General features: G+C 46.7%; 6 protein-coding genes across 11 annotated transcripts; 4 read left to right on the forward strand and 2 right to left on the reverse strand.

The window, feature by feature from the left end:
• Positions 1-784: 784 nt before the first annotated feature.
• Positions 785-898, forward strand: FOIG_05794 (uncharacterized protein; the record flags this gene model as incomplete). The annotated part of the gene is made up of 1 exon (XM_031204635.1): positions 785-898. The coding sequence occupies one exon, from the start codon at positions 785-787 to the stop codon at positions 896-898; it is 114 nt and encodes a 37-aa protein (XP_031066464.1).
• Positions 899-5,945: 5,047 nt separating this feature from the next.
• On the forward strand, positions 5,946-10,954 carry FOIG_05795 (uncharacterized protein). 3 transcript variants are annotated; one of them, XM_031204637.1, is made up of 4 exons: positions 6,195-6,215; positions 6,262-9,346; positions 9,394-9,531; positions 9,582-10,950. In XM_031204637.1, the coding sequence occupies exons 2-4, from the start codon at positions 8,694-8,696 to the stop codon at positions 10,312-10,314; spliced, it is 1,524 nt and encodes a 507-aa protein (XP_031066466.1). In that variant the 5' UTR covers positions 6,195-6,215; positions 6,262-8,693; the 3' UTR covers positions 10,315-10,950. The 3 variants fall into 3 exon arrangements, with proteins under 3 accessions (XP_031066465.1, XP_031066466.1, XP_031066467.1); XM_031204638.1 differs by lacking the exon at positions 6,195-6,215 and having other exon boundaries at positions 6,747-6,767; positions 7,669-9,346; XM_031204636.1 differs by having other exon boundaries at positions 5,946-9,346; positions 9,582-10,954.
• A 2,071-nt stretch (positions 10,955-13,025) lies between these two features.
• On the forward strand, positions 13,026-15,269 carry FOIG_05796 (uncharacterized protein). The gene has a single exon (XM_031204639.1). The coding sequence runs from the start codon at positions 13,394-13,396 to the stop codon at positions 14,426-14,428; it is 1,035 nt and encodes a 344-aa protein (XP_031066468.1). The 5' UTR covers positions 13,026-13,393; the 3' UTR covers positions 14,429-15,269.
• Positions 15,270-15,616: 347 nt separating this feature from the next.
• FOIG_05797 (3-hydroxybutyryl-CoA dehydrogenase) lies at positions 15,617-17,096 on the reverse strand. The gene is made up of 2 exons (XM_031204640.1): positions 16,843-17,096; positions 15,617-16,786 (listed from the first exon to the last, which is right to left on the reverse strand). The coding sequence occupies exons 1-2, from the start codon at positions 16,969-16,971 to the stop codon at positions 15,956-15,958; spliced, it is 960 nt and encodes a 319-aa protein (XP_031066469.1). The 5' UTR covers positions 16,972-17,096; the 3' UTR covers positions 15,617-15,955.
• A 106-nt stretch (positions 17,097-17,202) lies between these two features.
• Positions 17,203-22,114, forward strand: FOIG_05798 (replication fork protection complex subunit Tof1/Swi1). Of its 3 annotated transcripts, XM_031204642.1 has the most exons (4): positions 17,203-17,249; positions 17,318-17,436; positions 17,490-19,866; positions 19,914-21,225. In XM_031204642.1, the coding sequence occupies exons 2-4, from the start codon at positions 17,362-17,364 to the stop codon at positions 20,894-20,896; spliced, it is 3,435 nt and encodes a 1,144-aa protein (XP_031066471.1). In that variant the 5' UTR covers positions 17,203-17,249; positions 17,318-17,361; the 3' UTR covers positions 20,897-21,225. The 3 variants fall into 3 exon arrangements, with proteins under 3 accessions (XP_031066471.1, XP_031066470.1, XP_031066472.1); XM_031204641.1 differs by having other exon boundaries at positions 17,203-17,436; positions 19,914-22,114; XM_031204643.1 differs by having other exon boundaries at positions 17,230-17,436; positions 19,934-21,225.
• Positions 17,661-24,016, reverse strand: FOIG_05799 (uncharacterized protein). 2 transcript variants are annotated; one of them, XM_031204644.1, is made up of 6 exons: positions 23,144-24,016; positions 22,926-23,074; positions 22,846-22,867; positions 22,721-22,786; positions 22,164-22,651; positions 17,661-22,115 (listed from the first exon to the last, which is right to left on the reverse strand). In XM_031204644.1, the coding sequence occupies exons 1-6, from the start codon at positions 23,344-23,346 to the stop codon at positions 21,232-21,234; spliced, it is 1,812 nt and encodes a 603-aa protein (XP_031066473.1). In that variant the 5' UTR covers positions 23,347-24,016; the 3' UTR covers positions 17,661-21,231. The 2 variants fall into 2 exon arrangements, with proteins under 2 accessions (XP_031066473.1, XP_031066474.1); XM_031204645.1 differs by having other exon boundaries at positions 22,721-22,867; positions 23,144-23,972.
• Positions 24,017-26,013: the final 1,997 nt, after the last annotated feature.

Genomic DNA, 26,013 nt, shown 5'->3' on the forward strand with positions numbered 1-26,013 from the left:
CTACCTTTACTTACCTAGGTAGGTAGTTATAATGAGTCACGTTCGGTCACAGTGAATCACGGTCACAATTTGTGATATATTACCTTGATCTTCAATATCCATTCAAGTTTCAAGTTTCAACCTCCAACCTCCAACCTCCAAACTACCTAGTTTCTCTACTTTACACCGCTCATGTCTCTCATATGAGTCTCTGTCCTAAGGCAAGTTGCACGTCGCTGCTCTGGATTAAAAGTTCAAGGACGTCATCAACCACTGAACTTTGAGAACTCGTGAACCCGAAAGACGAGCGTAAGAATGGTAAGGGACTCAATCTTGTTCGAAAAATAGAGTCTGAGTCGGAACAACCTGGCTATGAATACAAAGAGATGCCAGACGCTATGTACAGTTCAGAACAAGCTCACAAGGTGTCTCAGAAACTGTTTACAGAGGAGGACTTGTGAAATGACTTGGAAGACGACGCCGGAGAGGCGAAGTCTATCACTCTGGATCTAAGAAAAATTGAATCGATGTTTGATCTCGACAACTTTACCCTCTCCAACTACGAAACATCAGAATACAGATCGACGATTAATGTTGATGGACAGCAAGTCAACGTTATTGGCTACCTCACAAGTCAAGATTTCAATGAATATATGGTTGGTCCAACTTCACCCCCAGCACTATACATAACTAACAATTGTTATGATAGGATTGATTCACAGACACAAAGATAAAAGCTAAGGCCCGGTGGCCTTTGCAAACAATCCCACTTGAGAATCAATTGATAGGCAAAGAACGACTCAAGATGACTGCAAACTCTACATTCCGCCAGGGAGTCCCTTGTGATACCGTTGGTCTGGGCAAGTCTTCCACATCATTGCTCGCCGCTCTCGAGATCAAGGAAGTCAGACAGATATAAGGGTACGGTGGGTTTATCCTCATCACCGCCCCGCCTGGATATCTGCACCAGTGAACGAGTGCTACCTTGGAGGGGGGGGGGGGGTTGGTCTAATTCTAGTAGAGGCCTCTCATTTGATTATCACTGAGCCATTCTGGGCACCAGGAAGAGAGGAGCAAGTCATTGAACGTGCTCGTAGACTGCCTCAAGAACGAGAGTTTCACGTATGGCGTGTTGTATCTCACCCTTCGATGGTAGATGAGCTGGTGAACGACAGTCGCAGCTCTCAACTTGGCCAAATACATAAAGATCTATATGGGGTCCTCATTGGGAAGGATGACGAGGCTTTCGATAGAGAGTTACTGTCAACTCGAGCGGCACCTTAACAGGAAGAGGAAGTGGAAGTGGAAGTGAAAGTGGAATTGCTCGACCTCGAGGATGCCAACGACCGTATCATGAAGAGAATCAATGCTAATTGAGATAGCTTCGGATGAGGAAGAAGGCGATCCTGAGGAGGAAGGAGACTCGGATACTAAAATAAACTCATCAAAGAGCCCCCCTTGGCTTAAATTAAATTAACAAAATCTTTTCATTGTTTAGGATTCATTGCTTATGTCCGAGATCCTGAGTTTTCTTGCCTCCCCCCAGGTACTCGGGAATGATGCCCAAGAGCACGCCTCTCTCTGTCAGAACACACAGAGTATATCATCGTACGACATAAAGCCGAGCCCTTCTCAAGAGGTCCGACCGCGAAATCAAGGCTCATGCAGACACATCCTATTTCCTGACGGGTGTCAGAGCAGGGCGGCAATAGCCTCGAAATGAACCCCCGTCAGCCTCTTCGGCAGTTGTGCCTGTTGAATCATTACCCTTACCCTTGCCTCATAAACACAAGGATAGATTCAACGTCTTTATTGTACCTTCTACATGATTCTATAACTTCTTCTTATGGAAGAAGAGTCCGGGTCTTTTGTCTTAGTACCAACCAAGGCCCACACACTAATTGCTGAGATGTAAAGGTCAAAGCTCGAAACAACCATCGCCGAGTCCACCACATCTTGTCTAGCTGCACTGGCACCTAAAATATGAAACTGTCTATCTGCGCTCAGTCACTTTTTGTTTGGTTTCGTGCTTCTGTTTACGGGCCTTCTTGCGAGCCTTCGTTCGACCAATTGATTGAAACACCCGTCGATCATTAGACCTTGTCTAGTCTTCAGAATAGGTGTCTCTCAATGATAGACCACACGGGGAATTATGAGAACAGGAGGACACTGATCAAAGCTGAGCGGAAGTTTGGTTTCTCTGGCAAGGCATGCTTAAACTCTAGATGTCGAACATGCAGCCAAGAGAATCACCCGTTTCGCATCAAGCGACAGTTGGGGATAGATTTGCGAAGTGACAGAAGTCTCCTACTCGTCAAATAGTCAGTTGGTCTGCATCAAGACTCTGAGACAAGCCCCCCAATTCTTTCGGTATTTGCTTCTTTCTGCTTACCGAGGCATGTTTATTCTGAATCACCACGAGAGACAAAAGCAAATCCCAATGATGAAACTGCTTAGAATAACACAATACATAGCTGTGATATTCTTAGCTTTCGACTTCGATATAATGAGATATGACCTACACCGCCATTCATATGTCCCATCAACCAGGATAGCAGATTATAACAGACGAAACCCGAAACCTGATAAAGCTTTCTGAGGTTCGTTCGATATTACTGATAAGATGCAACGACAGAGCAGGCAGATTGACTTGAGCTTGCCTCGAAAACGAAACAGATCAACAAGCTTAACTTATAAGTTTCTAGGCTGCGTCTTCTCCGGTATTGGCAAGACACTCGATCCTCTGCCAGGGGGTTATATACGGCAGTTGCGTGAATACAGCTGACTTCTGTGGACTAGGTGCCAGACATGAGAGGGTGTTGGAAGCCAAACTTGTTGTCACTATTGGCTTATATGACATCCATCACATTGATACCTGCGACTATAGACTGCAGTCAATCTTGAGTTGTGATAGCATGATAGCACAACTAGACTCTCAAGGCAGACTCTCGAAAGGTGTTGAGATTCCATGCTTGTTACATGATGTTACGACCCGGCGGTCGAGTGTTTCATGCTTGGGCTTCAGCAAGCAAGGGTCACCCGAGCGATTCCAGCTGGCTAGGTTGTGGCCATTGGATTGCCACAAGCTTCATCTCGAAACCTGATTGTCTCCATATTAAACAGGCCACTTGGGAACTCTCCGCAATTCAGATTTGTGACCCGCCAGATCAAGGGGAGGAAGAAAGTGCCAGCAGACATAGGGGAGAGATGGTCCTCCATAGAATATCTACAGAACCGGGAACTCCAACAAGATTATGCTGGAGAAATTCAGGTTTATATCCGTATCGTAATGATCATAGTAATTTCTAATAATACTTCTATCAATGAGAAACAAGTGGGCTCTCTCCTTTTCTCCTTGCAAGTTCCACCACTGCATCTCACAGGTAGGAATTGGAATATCACCGCTCATTGATAGCATATGGAATCAAAGATGGTAGAGTTGGGCATTTGTCTTCACCATCTCGGCCGAGAGGGCATGCCGGTTTCATTTTGGCCAAAGCCTTTTGTAGATGATTATCACCCTCCTGAAAGGGCTCTCAAGACTCAGGCCAAGTGGCTTCCTGCCCAGAAACGAATGCGAGTGGTTAATCAGATTGAAGGGTGTGCACCTCCTGTCCCAGAACAAGGTTTTAGGAGCACCAAAACTCTGCTATGTTACCTTCACAAGATGTCTTGGTAACGGAATGCAATAAAAGCGTACATATACACGGGAACTACGGTTAGTGCCCGATCAGTACAGGGCTGCTAAGCAGCAGAGTTGAATCACATGTGCGTAGCCTAGAGAATACTTAGGTTAGCGGTGTTTAAAAGTTACGACATCACCGTATGGCTTGGTTATTCCCTTACAACAAAAAGAGCAACCTACTATAAAGGTACAGCTATAACTTTAATGTATTCGACATGAGTTTCGGCCGGTTGAGCAAAGGCTATGTAAATTAAGGAGAATTCGGGGGACTATCAAAACATACGGTTTCCAGAGATTCCCAAAGCAAATTCTCTGAACTTGCTAAGGTTCAATCCTCGCAAACTTGCCTACAAGAAGAATTCTAATAACAGTTTAATATCAGGGCAGGTGATTACAGGCAGGGGCCCCCAAAGTATACCTAGGATAAGGTTCTCGAAGAAAAAGAACGTTGGCATCCTGGTCAAAACGCTAGTGGAACCAACAGAAGATCCCACTCGGAATTCTCAATCATGGTAAACGACACAAAGGACGGGTGATTGGCGACTCCAAGACCGAACACGGCTATTTTTCTTTTCACAGACAGAAGGGGGCTCACCTCTTCAAAGTCTTCTACTTCAATAACGACCCATAGGCGCTTGTACGAATTGTAGATGCAGAAGAAACTCTATGGTGTTGTTGTGTGCTGGGTCAGGTTCGTTAGATTCGAGGTATGATCAATCATATCCTATGAGATCGTATACCACCTATGAGTCCCTAATAAAGGTTTTCTGTTTTCAAGAGATAGTCAGCTTCGGTACTCAAGCATCCATGTCCTGAAAGTCCCAGAGCCCATTCATCGAAGGCGGAGCAGGCACTCCTGAAATCTGGGGACAAAGAGGTGTGTCTGTAACATATTCGTTTGTGTACGGAAGCTGCAAATCAATCACCCTTTTGAGGTGGCCGTTGAAGTTTGGTTGATGGACGAATATTTCCGGAAGACGCTACCACAATGGAGCTCAGAGCTTTGCTGTGCCTCGTTGTGTCTCCATAACCATGAATATTCATGTTCTGCAGCCGCGCAGAATGATGGACGGGCTGGTGGAATGCGCGTTCTAGCTGCTTCCTGACATAGATTTGCCCGACAGTAGCCAAGTGATTAGTTTGCGAAACGACTCGGAGCTCTCCTCTTGAAGCGAAAGTATGCATGGAGCCGACTGGATACCGTGCGAACGGGATTGGCACTTTAGCAAGAGAACGATTTTGTAATGTAGAGCGAGTAACAACTTTTTCAATGTTAGTGTTGCCTATCCTGCATTCTGTGTTCGCTTATGATCAAGCTTGTACCCTGATTCGGCTACTGACAGAGCATTGTACCGTACCTATATGTGATCGCAATAGTGCTATGATCAGCAAGATTCCGTTGTATTACGAGATGCTAGCTTGTTCTCTGGTTCCCCATGCTGCGCTATGGGCAAGTCAAAACTTGTCTCAGCGACATCTCTGCTGCAGTTGGTCAATGACAGTCTTGATGATGTTGTGCAATCCCAACCTGACTCAATTTGGTCAGCTTCTCTTGCGAAGATAAGAGGCTCGTCTCAGAAGAAATGAGACAACAAGCAAAGCCTTCATGTTAGCAAGGTGACCTTTTCGTCTTACCCCGTTTGACACAGGAAGAAAAGCGGCAGTTTGAGAATCATGTGGTGTTCGGCAAATTAGAACTGTTCCTAAGCTTTGGGACCTTGGCACCAACGGTAATTACAGTACCCCATGTCAGGCAATAAATGTGGACGTCGAAGACATTCTTGAGAAATCTTGGGGCTTTAGATATGAAAGTCCCTACTTTCGTTGGAGCTAGAGACGGAAGATTGAGGCTCCTAATAAGGTCCGTGTTTCTATGCCGTGGAAAGAAGGGTCGTTTCAGTGATTGCTGGAGTCGTCATCAATGCTGTTGAGCAAGTATTGATCCCATCGGGAACAGCGTCAATCCATGGTGGATGTGTAGAAGCTCAAGCCCAGTCGAAGGATGAAACGTCTAGATCCGGGCTCACAAGGCTAATCATGATCCCTGATCCTGGACAGCACTACTACCCGTTGGCGGGCACCTGGAATCGCATGAAATAAGGTACACTAGGCGCTGAGAAAGCATGCCGTCGGGTTGTTTGATGTTCTTCAGGAGCAGATGGCTAGGAGGAGTCTACCGGTATCGGTATCTAAGAAGTACCTGTGTACCTCTACAGGGACAGCGCTACAATTCCTATCCACGTACGTATCTGGGAAAGGTAGGTACTAAGGTAATCAATCAAATTATCAATCAAGCCTACACCTAGTATCCTGCCCACTTCAGGTTTGATGAGTGCCCAAGGTACCTTACGGAGTAAAAGCAGGTGCATTTGGATTGATGTCTGTCAGAATCCAAAACATGTTGCCTGCTAAACTTAGATTGGCAGGATCGAGGCAGGAACGGCCCAATGATCGGCAATGCGTCTTTCCAGGTTTCCCTTCCTATCGCGCCACACCACCAACAAATCAATCTTCAACAAAGCACTGTCACAGTCCATCTCAAGATCAAGTGGTGCGAACAACCAACACCAGGACAACGACGCTGATATTCATCGCAGGTTCGGACCCGACTCACATGAAGCACAACATCTGCATCGCGGATCTTGCGGTCAGTAGATGTATAGGTCTTCTGTCATTTGCAGTGGCTCCGTCAACACGCCCATGTTTGCTCCAGCGCATGACGGAACGGGCAACCAACAATGAAGTCGTTCCATGTACGGATACCCGCGAGTCAATGCAACCGCTACCACTCCCACATTCCTTTAGCAGCACAGATGATCGCCTGTGACAACTAGAGGAGCGACAAAACATCCCACCAGTCTTACCCGCACAATCCACAAGTCACTCAAGGGTTCATTGTTAGCCACCAGAAATAGAATCTTCCTGAGCCCCTCGACAGGATCCCCAAGGCTCAAGAGAGGCTCCGTTACCCGCGACATCACATGGCTTTACTGTTGTCTCCCTTCGAGCACCGGAGACTTCGATGTGCCTGTAACATTTGTCATTGTAAGAGTCTGCCACAGTGCCACCCCTCTCATCAGGCTGGCCCTACACCGCACTGCATGTACGTATGTATACGTACGCAGTAATTTCTGGATTGATCCTGTCATTCTGCTTTCACCCCTGGCCAGGACTCCAAGTGCCGTCCTAACAATAACGTTTCCATGGATTGTTTGGCGGAGTTTCTGAACTTTTGTTGCTCATCGTCCCCACAATCTCGAACTTGGAACAGAAACACAAGGGGTTCAGTTCAGTCATCTGTCAGACTTGGCTGGAGAAGGTCGAAACAAGCCCAGCCACAAACTACATATGACAGCCTCTAGCTGATTCTTGCCCTACTTGCGAATGCCTCCTAGGCGGCCATTTCGACCGCCTTCAACAATGTCTTAACTCTTATCTCTGATCTGGCCAGACCAGCGACGGATGCGTCGTTTTGATACCTTGTCTCGCCTCACCTCGCTTCACCATCACACGGCCCAGCCTTGCACGTGCCTTGTTACATATCTCACAGGGTAGAGGACGATCATCCTTACGATCTCCCCATTATTCATCCACTTTCTTCCTGTAACAATACGTATAAGCCTTCTTGGCCAATGGTCCCTCATCTCATCATGACCGTGTCTTTCATTCAACACACGTCCTTGCCTCCCGCCCAAATATGCTTTTCCCATGAAATACCCCTGCAATCTTGGAGGGCCAGTCAGATCCTGGAGAAGATTACACGTACATCCTACCCACAGTGCAGCATTGCACCCCTCTACACCCCTGTCAAGACTCTATTGGCTCGTTCCCGCACAAGCCGCGACAACGGTTATGCGCAACATGCACTAAAGCCGCAACGTCGACGCAGATTCAGAAAATTCAATAACAATTTCAGAGAAAACCTAGCCCGGCACTGCACCCTTGATTCATCCTTGCGGTTCTTTGTAACTTGCATCTTTGCTGACTGTATTAATTACGTCCAGGTCTCATCACGAACAACAGCATCGATGCCTCAGCACCTCAACAGATACCGTGTAGATGCTCTAATCTGGTGTCGTTCTCGACACATGTCACTATCCATCGTGTCAGGCCCAGTTCGTCGCCAATATGCCATAAGCAAGCTCATGAATCAGCTCGAAAGCTTGTTTCTGCTGTCCTAGCATACGTATGTAGTAGTAAAGAGTGGGATAAGTATCTCCGATATGGAACCCTGGCCCGTGAATATGCAGCACCAGAGAGCTCAGACATGCAACGGATCGCTCGTTCAACTCTCCGCCAGACAGCATCAGATATTAACCCCACCTCTTGTTAGTCGTTGGTGTTCACTCCTGGCGCAGGCCCATGGGTGCGTGGGCAAGCACCACACTTTTTGCTTTCTTATTCTACACCTTCCATGACAGGGGAAGTCCTCGAAATATGGTGACCTTGCTCGACCCCCCCTGGGCAAGGACATGGCAGTGACGGCTTCATTCGTCTGACTCCACCATAAGGCGTGTTTTGACTTGCCAGCTTGGATTCATATATCCATCCCCAGCCCAGCGTCAATGTGAACAACATTCTGGATATCACTCCTTCCGATCGAAGACATATCAACTCTATCTTTCTCCAGGTTGCGGTTTATGTTCTTATCCATTCTTTTCATTCCCCAGACTACAGGTCCCAGAGTCTTTCGTTTAAATCATCACCATTTCGTTTCGTCCCCAGGATACGATATCTGTTTCGTCGTCCCTACTTTAGGATCACCTCTTCTTCACATTCCTTTTCTTCTAATCCAGTGATAATCTGCTGCATGCTGACTCGCCGCTAAGCTATCACGCCCTTGTTCATCCTTCCGTTGCCATCTCGGAAGTGGTTTCAACCTTTCTGCAGCAGGCCGACCCGTCCGTGAAAGCAAGGCAGAAACATTGAGGGGGCACTGTGTTGGTGTACCTGTCTAGCTACACTCGTCGGTCTCACGACCATTCTTCTCATTTAAGTTGGGCTTATCCCCCTTCAACATACCGTCCAAATGCTTGTCACAAGGCAGTACGAAACAGAACATAGCCGTTGGCCATTCAGCAGATACGAAGCATCTCTTACTTCGACAAGCCCTCGCATGTCTAATCCTTACGATGTCAATGTCGAGCTGCCGGCCCCTACGAGCTGGCAAGCACACGATCCAACTACTTCCCACAGTGGTAGTGGACCTGCACAGCAACATCAATCACGGAACGAAGCCTCAAGACTTTCCCTAATGCGCCACCCAGCAGAAAACAGAGGCAATGCTCTGGGAATTCACATGAGGCCCGGGGCGACTCAGATGTACTCACCCCATCTCCAGACGATAGACCGAGGTGGGATGTCGTTGCCAGGGCCCAGGGACTCGGTCCTTCAAAATGATAGCTACGGGATGAAACCCAGTACCGCAAATATGGAGGACGTGATTAGTTCAGGGCTGATCAGCACCTCAAAAACAGCCATTAATAGTACGTTCGTGCCACCAAGTCGCCAAACAAACGACCTCTCGTCCACTCAATCCAGCCAAGGAGCAAGAATCGACTCGCCACAGGATGAAGAGGAGGACGACCTCGATGATGACGATATGCTTGATGGGGAGGGAGAGCATTCAGCCCAAACTCCGGCAGAAAGGGCGGCTGCTCGACGCAAGATGAAGCGATTCAGGTCAGTGTACTCGTTGCTCGTTCTAAGGCAAGAGCTTATTGGTTTAGACTCACCCACCAGCAAACACGGTTCCTTATGAGTGAGTTCGCAAAACAGCCTCATCCAGATGCGGCACACCGTGAGCGGCTCTCACGGGAGATTCCTGGCCTCAGTTCGCGCCAGGTCCAAGTTTGGTTCCAGAACAGGTAATCATCACATAAATTGTCAGCATAGTCCTCGCTAACCCGTGTGACAGACGTGCCAAAATCAAGCGGCTGAATGCTGATGATCGCGATCGTATGATAAAGATGAGAGCAGTCCCTGAGGGATTTGACAATGTCCAGGCCCTCCATTCCCCCTACGGGGCAGTCCATGGCATGAATGCTCCTATGCCCTCACCAGGACACTTCAATACACAATCGTATGCCCAGCACATGATAAGACCCTTGATCGTCGACGGACGAAGGCATGATACAAGCGAACATGCTTCTCCGACCGCAATGACCCCAGGATTTGGTGGGATGGGGTACAGCCCCGCCGGTAGTTTGACAAGCTCAGGTCTTGCATCGCCGCTTTCACCAGCTCCGAGTGACCGATATCCCTATGGCGGCCACTTCACAGCCCCTCTTACAGGCAGCCCGAGAACATCGCACCCATTTGCGCAACACCATGGGCTTGGAACTCCTGTTGAAATTCATCGATCGAGCCCCCAGCCCATCCCGCCTCCTCTGCTTCGCGACCCCCTCTGCAGGGCCAGATCGGAATCCTCACAGTCGCCGCTGCGACCCAATATGCCATGGAAAGGGGATGCAGTTGACTATTCCTACAGGGGGACAAACACAAGCCCGAACCTCTCAGACCGACACCCATCTATCTATCACCCTGCACCACTCAGCAACCCCTCTATTACCATGAGTGGCTACGATGCAAACTCAGTTCCCGGCTCCAGGGCTCCTCCCGAGAACCAAGTTCACAGAACAGAAATTTGATGACCATCGATGGGGAGCCCGTGGCCATTGTACTCCAATAGCCAAGCCCTAGTCTGGCAGTTCCAAGTTGCCGACGCTTCAAACAGCTTGTGGACAAATTCTGCAGGATGTTGTTACTATAGGCCTAGCCCATATGCCGTCTAGGATCCCTCATAAGGGAGTATATATTTCTCCTTCATACTCTTCGATTTGGCCTTCATTCCTTTTATTTGCAGTACCTGCTGTTATCTGTTTAATTCTTTCCTCTCTTTTTTTTCCCCCTTCTTTTTTTCTTTCTCTTTTTGGTTTGCATTGTGAAGTGCACCAGGTGCATCAGGGCGTATAATGTTTTATCTTAGAATTGATGATTTCGGTATCTGGTAACGATCATGACCCTTTCTTATGTTCAGGGAGTAAGTCAAATGGCATGATGATGAACATCTAAAGCTGGGATTTAGTGAAAAGTGGAGGGCGCAATCATTGGTGGCAATCGGCGCAATTATTGTTCTGGTTTGGCTTTTGGCAGACTGGTTTCTGTTCCCTTTTCAGGTTGGTTGAGCAAGTTGATCCTAAGTAGTTAGTTTGCTAGATCGGCGTCGGCCCAGGTGGCATAACCGTTGACAGCTTGTTCCAAAGAATAAAAACAAATTTCAAGGAATAATCATCTTATAATGATATCTGATCAATGTCCTCGTTAAGAAATGAGACATCTCTCAGAACCCTATTAGTATATGTTATTTCAGAACCTACCTTTCGGTCACAAACACTAGGAAATTCAGGCCAGTCGCACTCAAACTGCTAAGGCGAGGCAATAACGTGCTGCATAACAAAGAGATTTAGGCAAACTATTACAAGCTTAATGGGCTCTTTAACAAGTTTATTACTGGCATCCTTTGTTGAGATCTGAAGTTTTCTTGCTTGCTCCTTGAGGGCGAGGTCAATTGCTAATAATTATAGCAATGCCACGAAGCAATAACATGCTAAAAAAAAATCTCATCTTGCATTACAGAAAGAATTAATATCCCTTACCAATATGTAGTGATAATCTGAGATCTAGCGGATGCTAACAATTAGCCTTCCTTCAATTTCTGAATAGAACCCTGGATACTAATGCAAGCTCTTTAAGGTCAGGCAAGCCAGTTTTCCTAACAGCAGCCAGGCGGTTATCAATGATGGTCGACATCGAACTGAAAACAACAGACAAGGCTACTAGGTTTACCAGATGTTGGGTGTCATCACGGTACCGAGAGCATGAACCAGATCATTATCGGAACTTACATGGGAGAAGTTGAGGGTAAACAGATAGAAGAAGTGATTCACACCGCGCACGATATCACGGTCAATGGACCAATGGGTCTTTCTTGTTGTCTTTGATACAGGGCAATAAATGACCCAAAGGGTGAGGATATGTCACTTGCATCAGGTCATCATCGCATCATGGTAGCCGCACAAGGGGCCCTCGTGATGATGGTTTTAGGCAAGGTTACTGAAGTGTGCTCTCGACCACATATCCCAAGGTGTTACAGCAGGGTAGGATCGAGCAAGCTGACAGTTGTTGAGGGATGGTGGTGGTCTTGTTTGTATGAAAGAAGAGGGAAAAAATTTGGCGGTTTGAACAAGATCTTATCAACGCGACTTAGTCACGTGATATGATCATCCACCAGCTCCCCTTTCTGGGCGACGGGCCGCAGTGGAGATACGACAGCATCATTATCTTGAACAACACCAAAAGCCATTTAAAATATCTAACTGTTGGTTCCCTCAACACTACCAAGCTTCAGGGAGCAAGAGAACTTCTGGCATCCATGTAATCACGGTGCTAACAATAACCAGTCTAAAGACCTACTAAGTCATATGAAAGTTACCTAAATCTTTATCGCTTAGGATATCGGTTCATTAATTACTAATAATGCTACGGTCAGATTGTTATAAACATGGTTTCTGCTTAAGTGGATAGAGTTTCTTTCTACTGGCTGATGAACTGTCAGCGAAGAGGCTCTTGTACAGCGTGCACGAATCTTTGCTCATGGACATCTACTCAAGTTTGAGAGTTTAAAGCTCTTTAGTTGGTCATGCGATATGTTTGCACTCATTGGACCTGATTAAGATGGCCAGTTCAATTATCTCCATATAGTAAGGTTCTTCGGACTTGAGATTCTGTTTAGACATCTATATTACTGACCTAGTGCTCTATCGAGCTGCCTTGATCCAACCTCTTACCTGCTTGTTACTACCTTAATAGTGTTAGCTACAGAAAGAACAAGATGGACAAAGACCAAAGGGACCACAAACTTGTCAGGATGATGTTGCTTTGTTCGAATTGATATAGACTAACTAATAATCTGACATTGGAACTCAAAAGTGGTATGCTCAAACACAGTCCACAGGCTGAGACGTGATTCGGTGTCACCGTCTTTGTGGAGCTGAATGCGACAGTGCAGGAGTCAAGCCAATGAATGGTTGCGATCACTCGGGCAGGAAGGCTGTACGTTCTTTTGTCTTTGTTCTGGCTGCCAGGTTCAGGCCAGCCACTCAGATTAGCGGAAGATAGTACCAAGAAGTGGTCAGTGAGCCGAAAGGCCACTGAAAGGGCCCCTAGTTTAGCCAGTGAACAGCCTGGGAACAGCGGCCAGCCCGCCTGGCAGGTTCCTGTCTCCGGCCGTTTTGCTGACGGGACTGACAACCGGCAGACCCACCTCACCAAAATGCCTTGTCTTTCAGGCTCAAATCACCCTCTGCCTCTCCCTCATTCCAAACACTCCACACAGTCCACAACTCACCTCTCGCCCCCGACCCTGATTCAACCTCTGACATCCTAACCCAACATCGCCCTATTCGACGCCAAAACCCTCGCTCTGCGCCAGCGACATTCGCCCATTTCTCCTTAAAAAAAAACCCGTCGATTCCTTTCCTCGAACTCTGCAAAGACCACTGCAAAACTATTATCTGCCCGCGCCGCGCCGGCTCCGCTCACCGAGTCCCGAGGAAAACCCAGTGCAGTGCATGACGTTCGGCTGAAGAAAGAAGCGGAGCGCAGCGACTCTCGGTCGACGACCGGCGCGACTCTCGCCCACAAACCTCCCTTGCGGAGTCGTCCACGATGTCGTTCCATCCTCAGACTCCCCAGAGCCCATCGCAATTCTCCTCCGGGACCTCGGAGCCCGTGTTAAGCGTGACAACCTCAATGACCTCCACAGCCACGCCAACCACCTTGCCGACTCCCGCCCACAGCGTCACTGGAAGCGCCCATCACGACCTTGCAATGACCGACGACTCTCCCCACAAGCGGAAGCGCTCTGTGGATGACAGCGGCGACCGCGAGCAGAAGAAGGTTCACACCGAGGAAAGCAAGCTGGGCATTGAGGACTTGCATCTCGATGTGGGGAAGAAATACCTTCTTTGCCAGACGCCTCATCCAGAATCATTACCGCGCGTCTCGGAAGATCTTTATGACATGTTCAACCTCAGTGGGCTCGCCGCCGAAGTAGCCCGGGAGAAGCCAAACGGAGAAAAGAACGCATTACGTTCATCTTACACAGGCCATATGAAGAACTTGGGTATTGCTGGCAACTGGAAAGTGCGAGTAACAGACAAGGACTCTAACACCGAGAAACCTGACTTTTTCGACATCCTGCACATGCCCGATGAGGATTGGGACAACACGATTGTTAAGGGTCAAAACATCAAACACGGGCTATCACAAGCAAGTCTCTCCGCCCTCGGACGAGCAGTCACCATGGCCAAGGGACCTATAGGCAAGAAGGACTGGGACATCTCAAGATTAGGACTTCAGTCACCCGGCCTGGATTCAAAGCAAACTTCATCGGCGAGACCCACCGCTCCCAACACTCCGCTCAACGTACCTGGCGCAGTAGGACGACTAAAGGCTCAGGGGCCCTCAGCAAACGATCCCAACCGACCAAAGCGTAACGTGAAGAAGCGAACATATGGTGATAGCAGTTTCGAGGGCTATGGTGAAGGTTACCCTGACGATGACACAGCCGTGGAAGGAGGCTACTCAACGGGAGAGGGAGAGGGCGGCCAGAAGCGACGCAAGAAGAACCCGGGAAACACCTCGCCATACCCGAGTGCTATGCGCCAGCAAAGCTACGGCCCTGGCATGGTGGGCGCATGAAATATCTTGACGGTAGATGCCCAGTCATGTCTCATGTTTCACGACTTGTATACACACTATGAAACGATTCCAACAGGCTCTTGTTCCCTAGGTCTCGTACACGCCACACAAACAAAAAAAATCTCGGTGCTACTTGCTTTGACAGCCTCCTCGGCTTTTAATCTTCAATCTTGGGGTTTCATTTTTTCTGCATTCTGAGGGGACGGACACACGACATGTGCGTCTCAACGAGCATGGCGTTTGGGCAAAGGAGAGAGGCGGCATATGGGTAAGGTTGGCCGGTCACTCGGGGGTAGGGGAGGCATGTTTCCACGTTTCTTATTTCTCTCAAAAGACGACACGGCCTAGCACGAGGGGCGCGGACACTGGGCAGTGGTGACACCAATAGTCAGGGCTTGGGCAAGATACTAGAAGGTTTAGGTATAATTTTTGACCTGTTTATGCCATTTCACCTTGTACCAAATGAAGTTGTTGACTATCTCAACATCAATGGGCGGATACAACAGTAAAGTCAGGCATGCACTGCAACAGTAACGCAATAGGTATCGAATACATTATATGGTGTGCACGATGCATAACGCCAAAAGAAGAAGAAGAAAACAGAAACATAGACAAGTTGAGCATCATGGGTAATCCACAACAGAGTATGCATTTGCTGGCCCCAGGAGATGATCCTAAGAGACGAAACTTTCTTTGACGAGTTTAGGATATTTAGGATAGGCTTAGGATACTTTATGATAAGTTCGAATAAACTTCGCAAGCTGGCTACATCTAGTATAATCCAATGGAGCGGGTGGCGTCAACCAAATACGAATGTATAATGATGGAACCGATACGAGGCGAAAGGGGCGACCCAACCCCAACTTTGAGGACACTTGGTTCACGTTTCTCGAAGAAGAAAACACACAAGTCTTCTCCGCGCGTGTCAATACGGTACTCGAGAAGATTGAATTCACGTCGACATTATCATGGCAAAAAGACAATTGTCGTCTCAGAGTTCGTACTATTCCTTGACATCATCATAGAGGGTATAAGAAGACAAGCAAAGACAGAAGATGTTTTTAACTTTGCCCTGACTGAGGACAATGTTACGCTACAATGGACTTACCAACGAGAACAAAGGTCCAATTCACGTTTAACCAAGAGCAGAGAGGATTAATATTACTTCTGCTCATTGCAGGAGCTGGTGGAGGAGAAAACTTCAAAGACTTCTATCCTAAGCGATGGAAAGACTTGGGTAAATTTAGATAAATTTAGTATAGATTTACTAGACTTTAGACTAGTGATTTTTGGTACATTGAGTTAATGCCATGAGGTCTTCTTGCTTCCTGGGGCCTATCTAGGTTAATGCTGTTGGCAAGATGTTGCACACCTAGTATGTGATGTATGAATTGGCCCATAGCAACTCTCAGGATAGGGTAACTTGAACATTATTACTGTTTTTATTTTTATTTAGATAGTCTCGCGAAGAGCATCGTGAAGATTGATCAGGTATGGCTGTCACCGAAGATCTGGTAGGGCAGTGACTCAGTAGTCGTAAAAGCCCTTTCCGCTCTTCTTACCATACCACCCAGCGTTGACCATGTTCTTCAGCAACACGCTCGGCCTGTATTTGGAGTCGGCGGTCTCCTCATACAGAACCTTCATGATAGAAAGACATGTATCGAGACCAATGAAATCAGCAAGCTGAAGAGGACCCATGGGCACGTTTGTGCCGTTCTTCATGATGGCATCGATGGAATCACGGTCTCCAACGCCAGTCTCAAGACAGATAATCGCCTCGTTGATGTAAGGCATGAGGATACGATTGGCAAGGAATCCGGGAGAGTCGGCGGACACCGAAGTGATCTTTCCCATGCGCTTGCAGAACTCAATGGCAGTGTCGAGAGTGTCCTGGCTAGTCTGTAGACCGCTGATGATCTCAACGCCCTTCTGTACAGGGACGGGGTTCATGAAATGTGTCGACACAACACGAGAGGAAGCTGAGGTATCAGTGGGATCCTTGGTCGTGGCAGCGGCGATGCGTGTGATGGAGATAGAGGAAGTGTTTGTAGCGAGAATAGCATGCTTGGGGCAGATCTGAGCCAGCTTGCCAAATATGTCAAACTTGAGATTGGGCAGCTCAGGAACAGCCTCGATGACCATGTCTGCAGAGGAGAGATCTTCCATTTTGGTGCTCGTACTGAGAAGAGAACGAGCGCTGTCGGCCTGCTCCTGTGTGATCCTTGACTTGGAGACATCCTTTGCTAGGAGTTTCTCAGCAAAGGCGATGCCCTTGTCCAGAGCCTTGTCTGAAGTATCAATCAAGGTAACGGGAACCTGAGCCTTTTGAGCTGCAACGAGAGCAATCCCTAATCCCTATTGTGGTGATGTCAGTTGTCTGAACGCCAGCAATGTCTTTCACATGCTCTCACCATCTGACCCGCACCGATAACACCAAGCTTCTTGACCTCTGCGGCGGCATATTGGCGAGGTGAAGAGCTGAAGCAGCGAGCATGACGCGCAGCTGCCATAGAAGGCATTCGAAAGATTGAGGCAGCCATTTTGTGAAGAATGTGTGGGAGAGTTTTGAAACCACGATACAATAGTAAAGTGCCAGGTCTCTTTAAGTTCTTCCCCACGGGGACATTGGCAGCTACGCCGACACCAACGCCGAAATCAACGGCTCATGCCATCATATTGCGGGTAACCTCGGCTCGGAGCCGGCGGATCTTTCTTATCAATTGCCGAGAACTTTCTTTATCTTATCAATTCTTATCGAATCTCGCGTTAATTAGACACGCCAGACGAGTCGCGTCTAAGCGCGTTGTATAATGAAGTGGTGGGACTACCTATGTTTATGTTTTCTAATGTTGTCGAGGCAGCACTAACCCCACGACCTGTAAACAGAGACAGACAACTCCTGGTCTGTCGATGTTTAGTGAATTAAGATCATGGAGTTGGCAGATGGATCAACAGATATTGTGCACCCGGAAGTGCGAGCGCATATCAATAGTCTTGTCTCAGCGGTAAGTTTTCCCATGATACCGATAAATTAAACCTTCTGACAAGTGAATTCCAGCTTGGAGGTATCAGCGCCGACAGCGATGGCGGCTATCAACTCGGCGACGATGCCCTCGAGGTTCTTCGAGATCTAAAGCGATGGATACGCTTCTACGACGAAAAGACGAATCGGATGGACGTTGCGCGATGCATACACGAGGCGAACCTGGTCGAGGGTGACCTGCTCCCCATTCTCTCGACGTGGCCCGAAAACGCCACGGACAGCAAATTCAAGTCCAGGATAGCCTTGGCTTGCTTCGAACTCATGGTTCCTCTCACCTGGCCAATGGCAAGAGACAGAGAGCGAATGACGGTCAATCACCACCGCCATATGCCGGTCCTGGAGCTTGCTCAGGTTGGATATAAGCGAGCCGTTGTCAACTACGACGGAGCTCGCGTACTTCATACAGCTATACGGGTGGCTCTCCCGTCCATGGCAATACCGATTGGCGATCGAACACAACGTGATCAAGGCATCATCAAGCTGGTCTTGTTCTTCCTCCGTAACATCGCCATGATCGAGCCTCCCCCTGATGTCAAATACGAAGGCGATGAGTCTCAAATATCTCGATCCGCCACTATCGATGCATTCTCATACCAAGATATCTTCCTCGTGCTCTTAACACTTGCCTCGAACATGGGAGAAGATTTTCGAGCCGAAGATACATCTGTCATGGAGATTATATACCATTTAGTGAAACAAGTCGACATCGAAAAGCTCTTCATGAATGAGCAGCAGCTAAGTAAGGCCAAGGCTGGAGAGCTTGCCGATATGATGAGTAAGGAGTCGTCCATGTTGAAGGCATACAACCGCAAAGGCCCAACTCGCCACAACCGATTCGGTACTATGATTTGGGTGAAGCGAGACGACGGCAAGATGTCATCACTTTCGGGTCAAGATGCGCTGGCTGATGCCTCGACGAGAAATCAAAAGATGGACAACTCAAAGACCTTCCGACCTCCTCGCCGAGCACGAAAAGGGGATAAAGATGAGAAAGATCTCGGATTACCAACTAAGCTTAATTCTCGTGCTTATGACCAGTTGCGATCGTTTGTCGAGGACTTCCTTGACTCGGGCTTCAACCCCCTATTCCAACATGTCCGCAAAACCATCGATAGGGAGGCACCACATGTAATGCAGTATCATCGCCGTCAGTTTTTCTACTTGGTGGCATGGTTCCTAGAAGCCGAGCGCATGAGGCGCAAGGCAAGGAAACAGTCGAGTCAGAATCCCAGCGAGGATATCAGCAGTTTCAACCTTGTTGCAGGTGTTCTCAACCAGGAGATGTTCATCACTCTCAATAAGGCTCTCCATGAGTCACTCGAGATGAAAGATTGGCATGAACTAACCGCCGTTATGCGTTGTTTTACCCAGATTCTTCTCACAGTGCAGGAAATGTCAGAGTCAGGCAACGAGGACAACGAAGAGATCGCCGAAAACGTGCTTAGTCGTCTATTTTACGAAGAAGCAACCCACGATGCAATTGCCACCATCATTAGAACTTACAAGGACCAAAGCTTCAACTACCTTGACGCTGCCACGGAACTGGTCCACCACTTCCTCCGTATCCTGGAAGGATACTCTAAGCAGAACATCGATATGCAAGTTCGCTCGCGGAAGCGCACTCGGCGGAAGAAGAAGGCTGCCCAAGACGCTGCAGGAATCGAAAATGACAACGACGAGAATGACGGTTCAGATAATGACGCCGCATCCGCCGAGCGAACCACTAAAGAACGAAAGTTCGACTTTCATCGCTTTGCAACGCGTTTCACGCCCCAGAGCGTAGTGGATACATTTGTCGCTTTCACCAAGTATTACCGTGATCTGACAGACTCGCAACTCAAGCGAGCGCATCGATACTTCTATCGCGTGGCTTTCAAAGCAGAAGCGAGTGTCATGCTATTCCGTGTGGATATAATCCACCTCTTTTACAACATGATCAAGGGCCCTGCTGCGCTTGAAAAGTCCTCTAGAGTGTTCAAGGAGTGGGAAGAGTTGGTGAAGCAGATACTGCGAAAATGCTTCAAGAAGCTTGAACAGCGGCCAGAACTGCTTGTGGAGATGCTCTTCAGCAAGGGGTCCAGCACCGCCTTCTTTCTCGAGTACGGCTTCGAACGACAAACTGTCACTACAGCCAGCAAAGCCAAACCTGCAGCTGAGCTGGTCTTCAAAAACACTGAAGAGCTAGACCGACAGATTGCCATTGTCGTTGGAGCAATGCTGGACAAGAACCAGGCAAACCATGTCGCTTGGATCAAGAAAATCCTCGGCGACGCTGAGAGCGAACGTGAAGCTTTCATGGCAGCGGAAGAGGCAATGGCTTCAGTTGAGCCTGTACAAGACGAAGCTGAAGAGCAGCCAACAGAGTCGGGGCCAAAAGCGCCTCCTATATTCTGTGAGTTTTTTCTGAGATTTAAGTCTTTGTTTACTAATAATGCTTAGACGTGCGCCCGGATGATAAGGACCGTCGGAATGCCATGTTCAAGAACTCTCATATGCGACTCCTTATGAAACTCGTCGGCCTTCAATTATTAGACCCGGCGTCAGAAGAAACACCCGAGTCTGCATGGATCATACCTTCAGATGTGTCTGCCGACGTTCTCAAGGATGCTATCCACTACATCAACCAAGCCGAGTTCAGCCCTCCAACATTTGAGGAGGGTGTTCTGGCAGAACACCAGCTGAAACGCAGGAGTGCTCCACGCAAGAAGGCCGATTTCGATGATGATGAGGCCGGCGAGCCTGACGACCCCATGTTCGGACCGCTCGGTCCCACGGTGCGCAGACCCATTGATGAAGAAGATGGCCCCAAGAAGTCGCCCAGGAAACGCAGGCCTCGAAAAGAACTTACCGAAGAAGAAAGACAAAAGAAACGTAGAGAAAGGCGAAGAAAAGAGCAAGACAGGTTGATGAGCTTTAGATCAGAAGAGTTTGTAAGGCCCGAGGACGATGAAACGGATTCTGAGTACGACGAAGCCTTCTTCGCTCGAGAACGCGAGATAAAAGCAAAGGCAGCGGCCATTCGCCACGTTGCGGAACGCCTTCCTGTGCCTAGAAAGCCAACTAGAAAGCGTGGGATTGCAGCTACAGAATCTGCATCAAGTAGTGAGGAGCATCAGGAAGGAAGTGGAGATTCTGAATCTGGTCACGATTCTGATCCTGGCGACGATTTCATTCTTAGGGCAATGAATACAACTCTTGAGGAAGAGAACGAGGGGCAGCCGGAAGGAACATTGCCAGATGGAAGTGATGGAGAGAGTCGCAAGAGGAGACGAATCAGTGTTGAAAAGACTCAGCCTGACGAGGATGAGGAAATGGGCGGCGTGAATAAGAATGGAGATGAGGATGAGGATGAAGCACCTGTCGTCACTCGAAGGCCGCGTGTGCGGGGTGGGTTTGTTGTGGATAGTGATGATGATGAGTAGATATTAAGTAGCATAATTACTGGCGTCTGGAGCGTGCATGCTATATAACATGGTAGGAAAGGGGCAATGGACACGTCTAGATTTAATGAACGAACGTCACCACCAGGTCTCTGCCATACTATCCTGTGGAAGTCATGGCCAAGACTCGGGAGAACTGGGTACAAGATATGGTTAACGGAGACTGATTCTAGATTCTTCAGACTAACGTATACAGGACTCTATTGGAGATGGGAGACTATCTAGCAGTGGTATATCCTCCAAACATGTTATCTCGCTGGCTTATATCTTTCTATCCAAAACATAAATCATACTCTTTTCTATGGGGTTGACTTTCTTTATGGTCGTCTCTCCAAACTCCTCCTTCTTGTCGCTGTGCTCTGCCCAGATTGTATTTGACCTAGCTCTGCAAGATCCTCCTGGCTCTTTCTAGGAGCACCAGGATGCGCAAGCACACTATCGCGATGTTCTGGACGTCGGAGGGCATCGTTCTGCTGCAAAGCAGACTTCTCGTCGTCCTTGCCGCCCCATGACCCCCCAATTCCCTCCATGATGAACTCGGAAGCTGTTGGTTGGTCAAGAAGAGAGAGTTCCTCGGGGGAGAATATGTAGGGGAGTAACAGAGCACGGATTGGTATTAGGGCAAAAATGATGACAGGGAAGCCGACAGCGGCTACAGTCTGGGTGATAGCAAAAGTGGCACCGAAACCAACCAGCTCTATGAGGACAAAGTACCAGATAGCTGAGCGCCGGCGAATTTGAAGTAGGGGGCTGTTTGAAGGCGTAAGGGCACGATCGCGAGCTAGGAAAATAAGCTTGCCAGTGATACCATTCCCCTCAAGGGCCTGGACACCCATGACAAAGAATAGACCCGCGAGCACACCATGGGGGATCAAGTGAAGAACCACTAGAAGAGGCCCCGTCATAGTGCCCAAAGTAAGGAGACCTTGAGCAAAGTTGGAAAATCGTTGCTCTACAACGTGTGTGGCCTCGAAGGAATAACCACCACCTACTGGGTTGCCATCTTCATCATCTTCCTTGACAGCTTTTGTAACGCAGAGCGACTCGGTATGGAAGGGTGCTTGGGGGATGAGACCATTGGGGAATGGTAGGCCAAGGATACCTGCAACACCAGTTGTCAAACCGAGGAGGAATATATCCCAGTGGAAACCAGCAGGTTTGCGAAGTGGAAACTCGCTGCCTTGGGCGATGAGTGAAGAAACTTCGGTTGTTAGCAAGGCTGCCAGACATTCTGTATTCTGTAACATACCATTATGATCGAACCAGAAGAGAATGGTCAAGAGAACTGCAAAGGGCAGCGCTAGAAAGATGTCACCCACGCTCAAATCCCAAAAGCAAACAAGCCAATCGCGGCCACTGGTAGGCTCAAAGGCGATGCCAGTGGGTAGAACCTCAAGATCAACCTCCTGCATACGGCCGAAATGGACAAATCCAGTGAAAAAGATGATTGTCAAAGGTGTGCCATAGTCCTTGAGAAACACACGCAAGGGGTGGCGGAAAAGACTGCTTCCGCCAAGTTCGCCGCACACGTATGCTACCATGAAGACAAGAAGAGCGGCAACGATGGAGAGATAGAACTCTTGTCCTCTACCGAGATGTTCTAGGACTTGGATGCCTTTTTGGAGGTAGATAAAGGCGACGTAAAACCCAAAGATGTCACAGGGGAAGCGTGTGACCCATCGAAGCCAATTGCAGGAGTTCGTTACGGCGAGAATCCAGTGAAGGATAAGTGACCATCTGGATGGGTCAGTTACCAAACTATAAAAGTGAAAAGAGCCCCGTGTTGTACGGTTAACGCTGACTTACATGCCGATCCAGCACATGAAGCCAATATAATTGACGCCGGTTGGCTTCATGATATCATATACGGTACTTCAAAAGCCCAGTCAGCTCCATGATGCAAAATTGTTTGTGAGTAGCAGTAATCTTACTAGTTGAAGACGGTTATTGGACCTAGAGAAGCATAGTTAGAGGGACAACTCGGTGTAGTAGGAAAGGGAGGCCAAAGTACCCGTAACTCCGACGATGACAAGCGGCTGTGCAGCAAACAGAGAGAATATGACCGCTCCAAGAACAGAGGAGAGTAAAACTTCGTTGACGCCATAGTTTGACCCTGTTTTCTGGAACATGTCGAGAGAAAATGCCAGAGCAGGGAGGATGCTTGATAAGAGGTCAGCGTCACATGTTGCTTAATATGTAACGAAGGCAAGACAAGATGGAGATACTGACTTGGCAAAATACATATACACTGTAGCAGGGACTACACGATAGTCCCACGCATCCATCCAGTCGCTAACATAGTATGGTATTCGTCGACGGATGTCACTAACCATACCACGAAAGAGGTGGATTCTCCACCAAGCCTCTTGTTTTTGTCGAGGCGAGGCCATTTTATCGTGGTCTCTTTCGTGTCCTGGTGAAGCTGAAACCATAATGATTCCTTCGAGAAATGATGACGAAAAAGTGTTGTAATGGTATTAGGCTTGACAAGAGATTGTTTGCTGTAGGCTGTCTCGAGCAGCGAGTGGCACACTTCAAAGATGACCTTTGAGTGAGGAAATTCCGTGATTAATAGACGAGTCAGAAGAACGAAGTAAAGCGGAAACCAACAAAGTTGATATACATATAAGAAAAGATCAGAATCAGCCGCCCAAGAATGTGACTGGTCAGGGTCTTGACTTGTCTTGACTTAGGCTACCAGTCTTCGGAGAAAGTGATTGATTGCTGACTCCACTCAGTAACTAAACATGACAGCATCCCTGTCTCTGTTACATCCAATGCTCACCACAATAAGTAACGGGGAAAGGGAAATAGACTGCATCGATGTATAACCTTATCGAAGCAGTCAAAGGGACTGCGGGTCGATAAAACCCACTAATCGGGTCTCGCAGAGGGTAACGCCATAAAAAGAGGCACTTCGGCCACGCTTCTTTGGTAATGTGATGTAAGAGTAACCTCTTATAACAGTGATGCGATCCTGACACTTTAGCAGCCAATAGAGTGCAAGCGACTCAATTGCATGCATGCTTAGGCCAAAAGCGATACTCGTTTATTACCGGCCAAACGGACAAGACAAAAACTTCGATTGTGGGGGATCGGGATGCTTATTAAGACAACACCCAGTGTCTCGGGCGATATGAGAAGCAAGGGCTGTCACGTCACGCATGTATACCCGAATACGTACAGAGATAAGGTAGGTAACCAACAAACAGTGCAATATTATGAGTATATCATCATCACGACGGCCTACTGCGTAGAAGACTACCTCAAAATACAATCGCCCCAGTCCTTATTCGTCCCACATGGATGCCAATATTGACGCTGACAGCCCACCTTGACCCTAGTTGTTGTCAACAAGTGCATGATGTCGTAAAAACTTGTACCTTTTTATTACCCTTTTCGACATACGCTGTTACACAACGGGAGCAGAGCCTCCTAAACCTCGGTCAGCAGAGGAACTTTCTCAGCCAATCAGCTTCGCAGATTCAGCTCGGGGTCGATGATAATCGCGAGATCTTGACTTATCTCTTTGACCGGCACAAGGCTATAATAAGTAACTTACCCTGCTTTTTTGCAGGTACCTGCAGGGTATATAAAGTTCCCGTTAGATAGCTTCTTCTTTTAATATTACTAAAATTATCAAAATCCTTATATAAATTAACCCTAATAAGTCTTAATTAAAATAATAAGCTCCTAAGAGATATATATATTAGATAATTATAGCTTTAATAGCCTGCCTTTTATAGCAGCTACTAATAATCTTACTAATATACCTAATATTCTGCCTAAAGAGGGCTATAGTAATAATTTTTAACCTTTTAACCTAGAATATTATAATTTTTAGATTAACCCTCTGCCTTAGTAATTACTTAAATTATTCTAGCTTTTTATACCTATTTCCCTTATATAGTTATAGGTTAAATATATTAATAACTAGGCTTTTTTTTATGCTAATAATGGTATTATTAATAGCTAGAATACCCCCCTTTCTGATTACTCCTGGTTATATACTTAGGAAGGTATTTCTATTATAATAGCTTATATATAGCTTAGTATCCTTATTTACCTAGGAATTTATAAGGAAATATCCCTTAAGGACTATTAGAAGGCCCTTAGCCTAGGAGATTAATACCCCCTTTATTTATTTATAAAGTTTATACTATTATAGAGGTTTAAGCTAATTATATAGTATTTTTATACTTTTAATTATACTAAGCTTAATATAAGCAATAAGAGGGATCTTTTAAAGACCTTTTAAGTAGCTAAAGAGTAATCTAATTATATATAAAGGGTATTTATTAAGCTTTATCTTCTAGGGACTAATCTAACTATAGATAAGTATATAATACTATTTATAGGCAGATTAAAAGAGATAATACTTATTAAGGGAAAGCCTATATTAGTAGGGTTTAAAGTCTAGGTTATTATATAATAAGGCTATTTTTTATAATAGCTTTAGTATATAAAGGTATTACTAGTTATAGCTATAATAATTAAGCTAGAGGTATTAATATTATATAATAAGAAGGGAAAGATATAAACTAAGATCCCTCTTAGTAATATATAAAGTATTATAGTTAACCTATTAAAAAGGCTAATAATATAAATATATTATATCTTTATAGATAACCTCTTCTTATTACTATAGCTATTCTGCCTACTTTAGTAGCTTAGATATAGAGCTATAGGCATAGTATACCCTAATTATAGTATTACTACTAAGATAAAGCAGATAAAAGAGACTAAGAAGCTTCCTAATAGTAAGTAGCTATTATTTAATAGGGTATATTTAATCCTAATAAAGGATAAATAGGTATAAATAACTTTACCTATATTTCCCTTATTAATTTATCTTTTTTTTTCCCTCTAGGTCCTTTAAATTACTTAGAAAGATAGCTCTATAGTACTCTTCCTTTTAACTATATATAATATAACCCCTTTTAATTATATACTAAAAGAGAGGAAGTTACCTATTAAAAGAAATATAAAAGTAAAGGTATAATACCTAAAGGAGGTCTTTAATAGAGATTAAGCTAAGATAATCCTTATTCTTTTTATTACTACTTAGTATAATAATAAAATAGATTATATAAATTATA

Source organism: Fusarium odoratissimum, assembly GCF_000260195.1.
Source record: "Fusarium odoratissimum NRRL 54006 unplaced genomic scaffold supercont1.7, whole genome shotgun sequence".
Taxonomy (NCBI): Eukaryota; Fungi; Ascomycota; class Sordariomycetes; order Hypocreales; family Nectriaceae; genus Fusarium; species Fusarium odoratissimum.

Coding starts and splice junctions, on each gene's coding strand:
- FOIG_05795 (XM_031204636.1), top strand. CDS start 8,694: ATGCTTGTCACAAGGCAGTACGAAACAGAACATAGCCGTTGGCCATTC. Junction 9,347..9,393: donor CGCAAGATGAAGCGATTCAG/GTCAGTGTACTC, acceptor TTATTGGTTTAG/ACTCACCCACCAGCAAACAC. Junction 9,532..9,581: donor CAAGTTTGGTTCCAGAACAG/GTAATCATCACA, acceptor CCCGTGTGACAG/ACGTGCCAAAATCAAGCGGC.
- FOIG_05796 (XM_031204639.1), top strand. CDS start 13,394: ATGTCGTTCCATCCTCAGACTCCCCAGAGCCCATCGCAATTCTCCTCC.
- FOIG_05797 (XM_031204640.1), bottom strand. CDS start 16,971: ATGGCTGCCTCAATCTTTCGAATGCCTTCTATGGCAGCTGCGCGTCAT. Junction 16,787..16,842: donor TTATCGGTGCGGGTCAGATG/GTGAGAGCATGT, acceptor TCACCACAATAG/GGATTAGGGATTGCTCTCGT.
- FOIG_05798 (XM_031204641.1), top strand. CDS start 17,362: ATGGAGTTGGCAGATGGATCAACAGATATTGTGCACCCGGAAGTGCGA. Junction 17,437..17,489: donor TCAATAGTCTTGTCTCAGCG/GTAAGTTTTCCC, acceptor AGTGAATTCCAG/CTTGGAGGTATCAGCGCCGA. Junction 19,867..19,913: donor AAAAGCGCCTCCTATATTCT/GTGAGTTTTTTC, acceptor AATAATGCTTAG/ACGTGCGCCCGGATGATAAG.
- FOIG_05799 (XM_031204644.1), bottom strand. CDS start 23,346: ATGGTTTCAGCTTCACCAGGACACGAAAGAGACCACGATAAAATGGCC. Junction 22,787..22,845: donor CCAATAACCGTCTTCAACTA/GTAAGATTACTG, acceptor GGGCTTTTGAAG/TACCGTATATGATATCATGA. Junction 22,652..22,720: donor TTCATGTGCTGGATCGGCAT/GTAAGTCAGCGT, acceptor TGACCCATCCAG/ATGGTCACTTATCCTTCACT.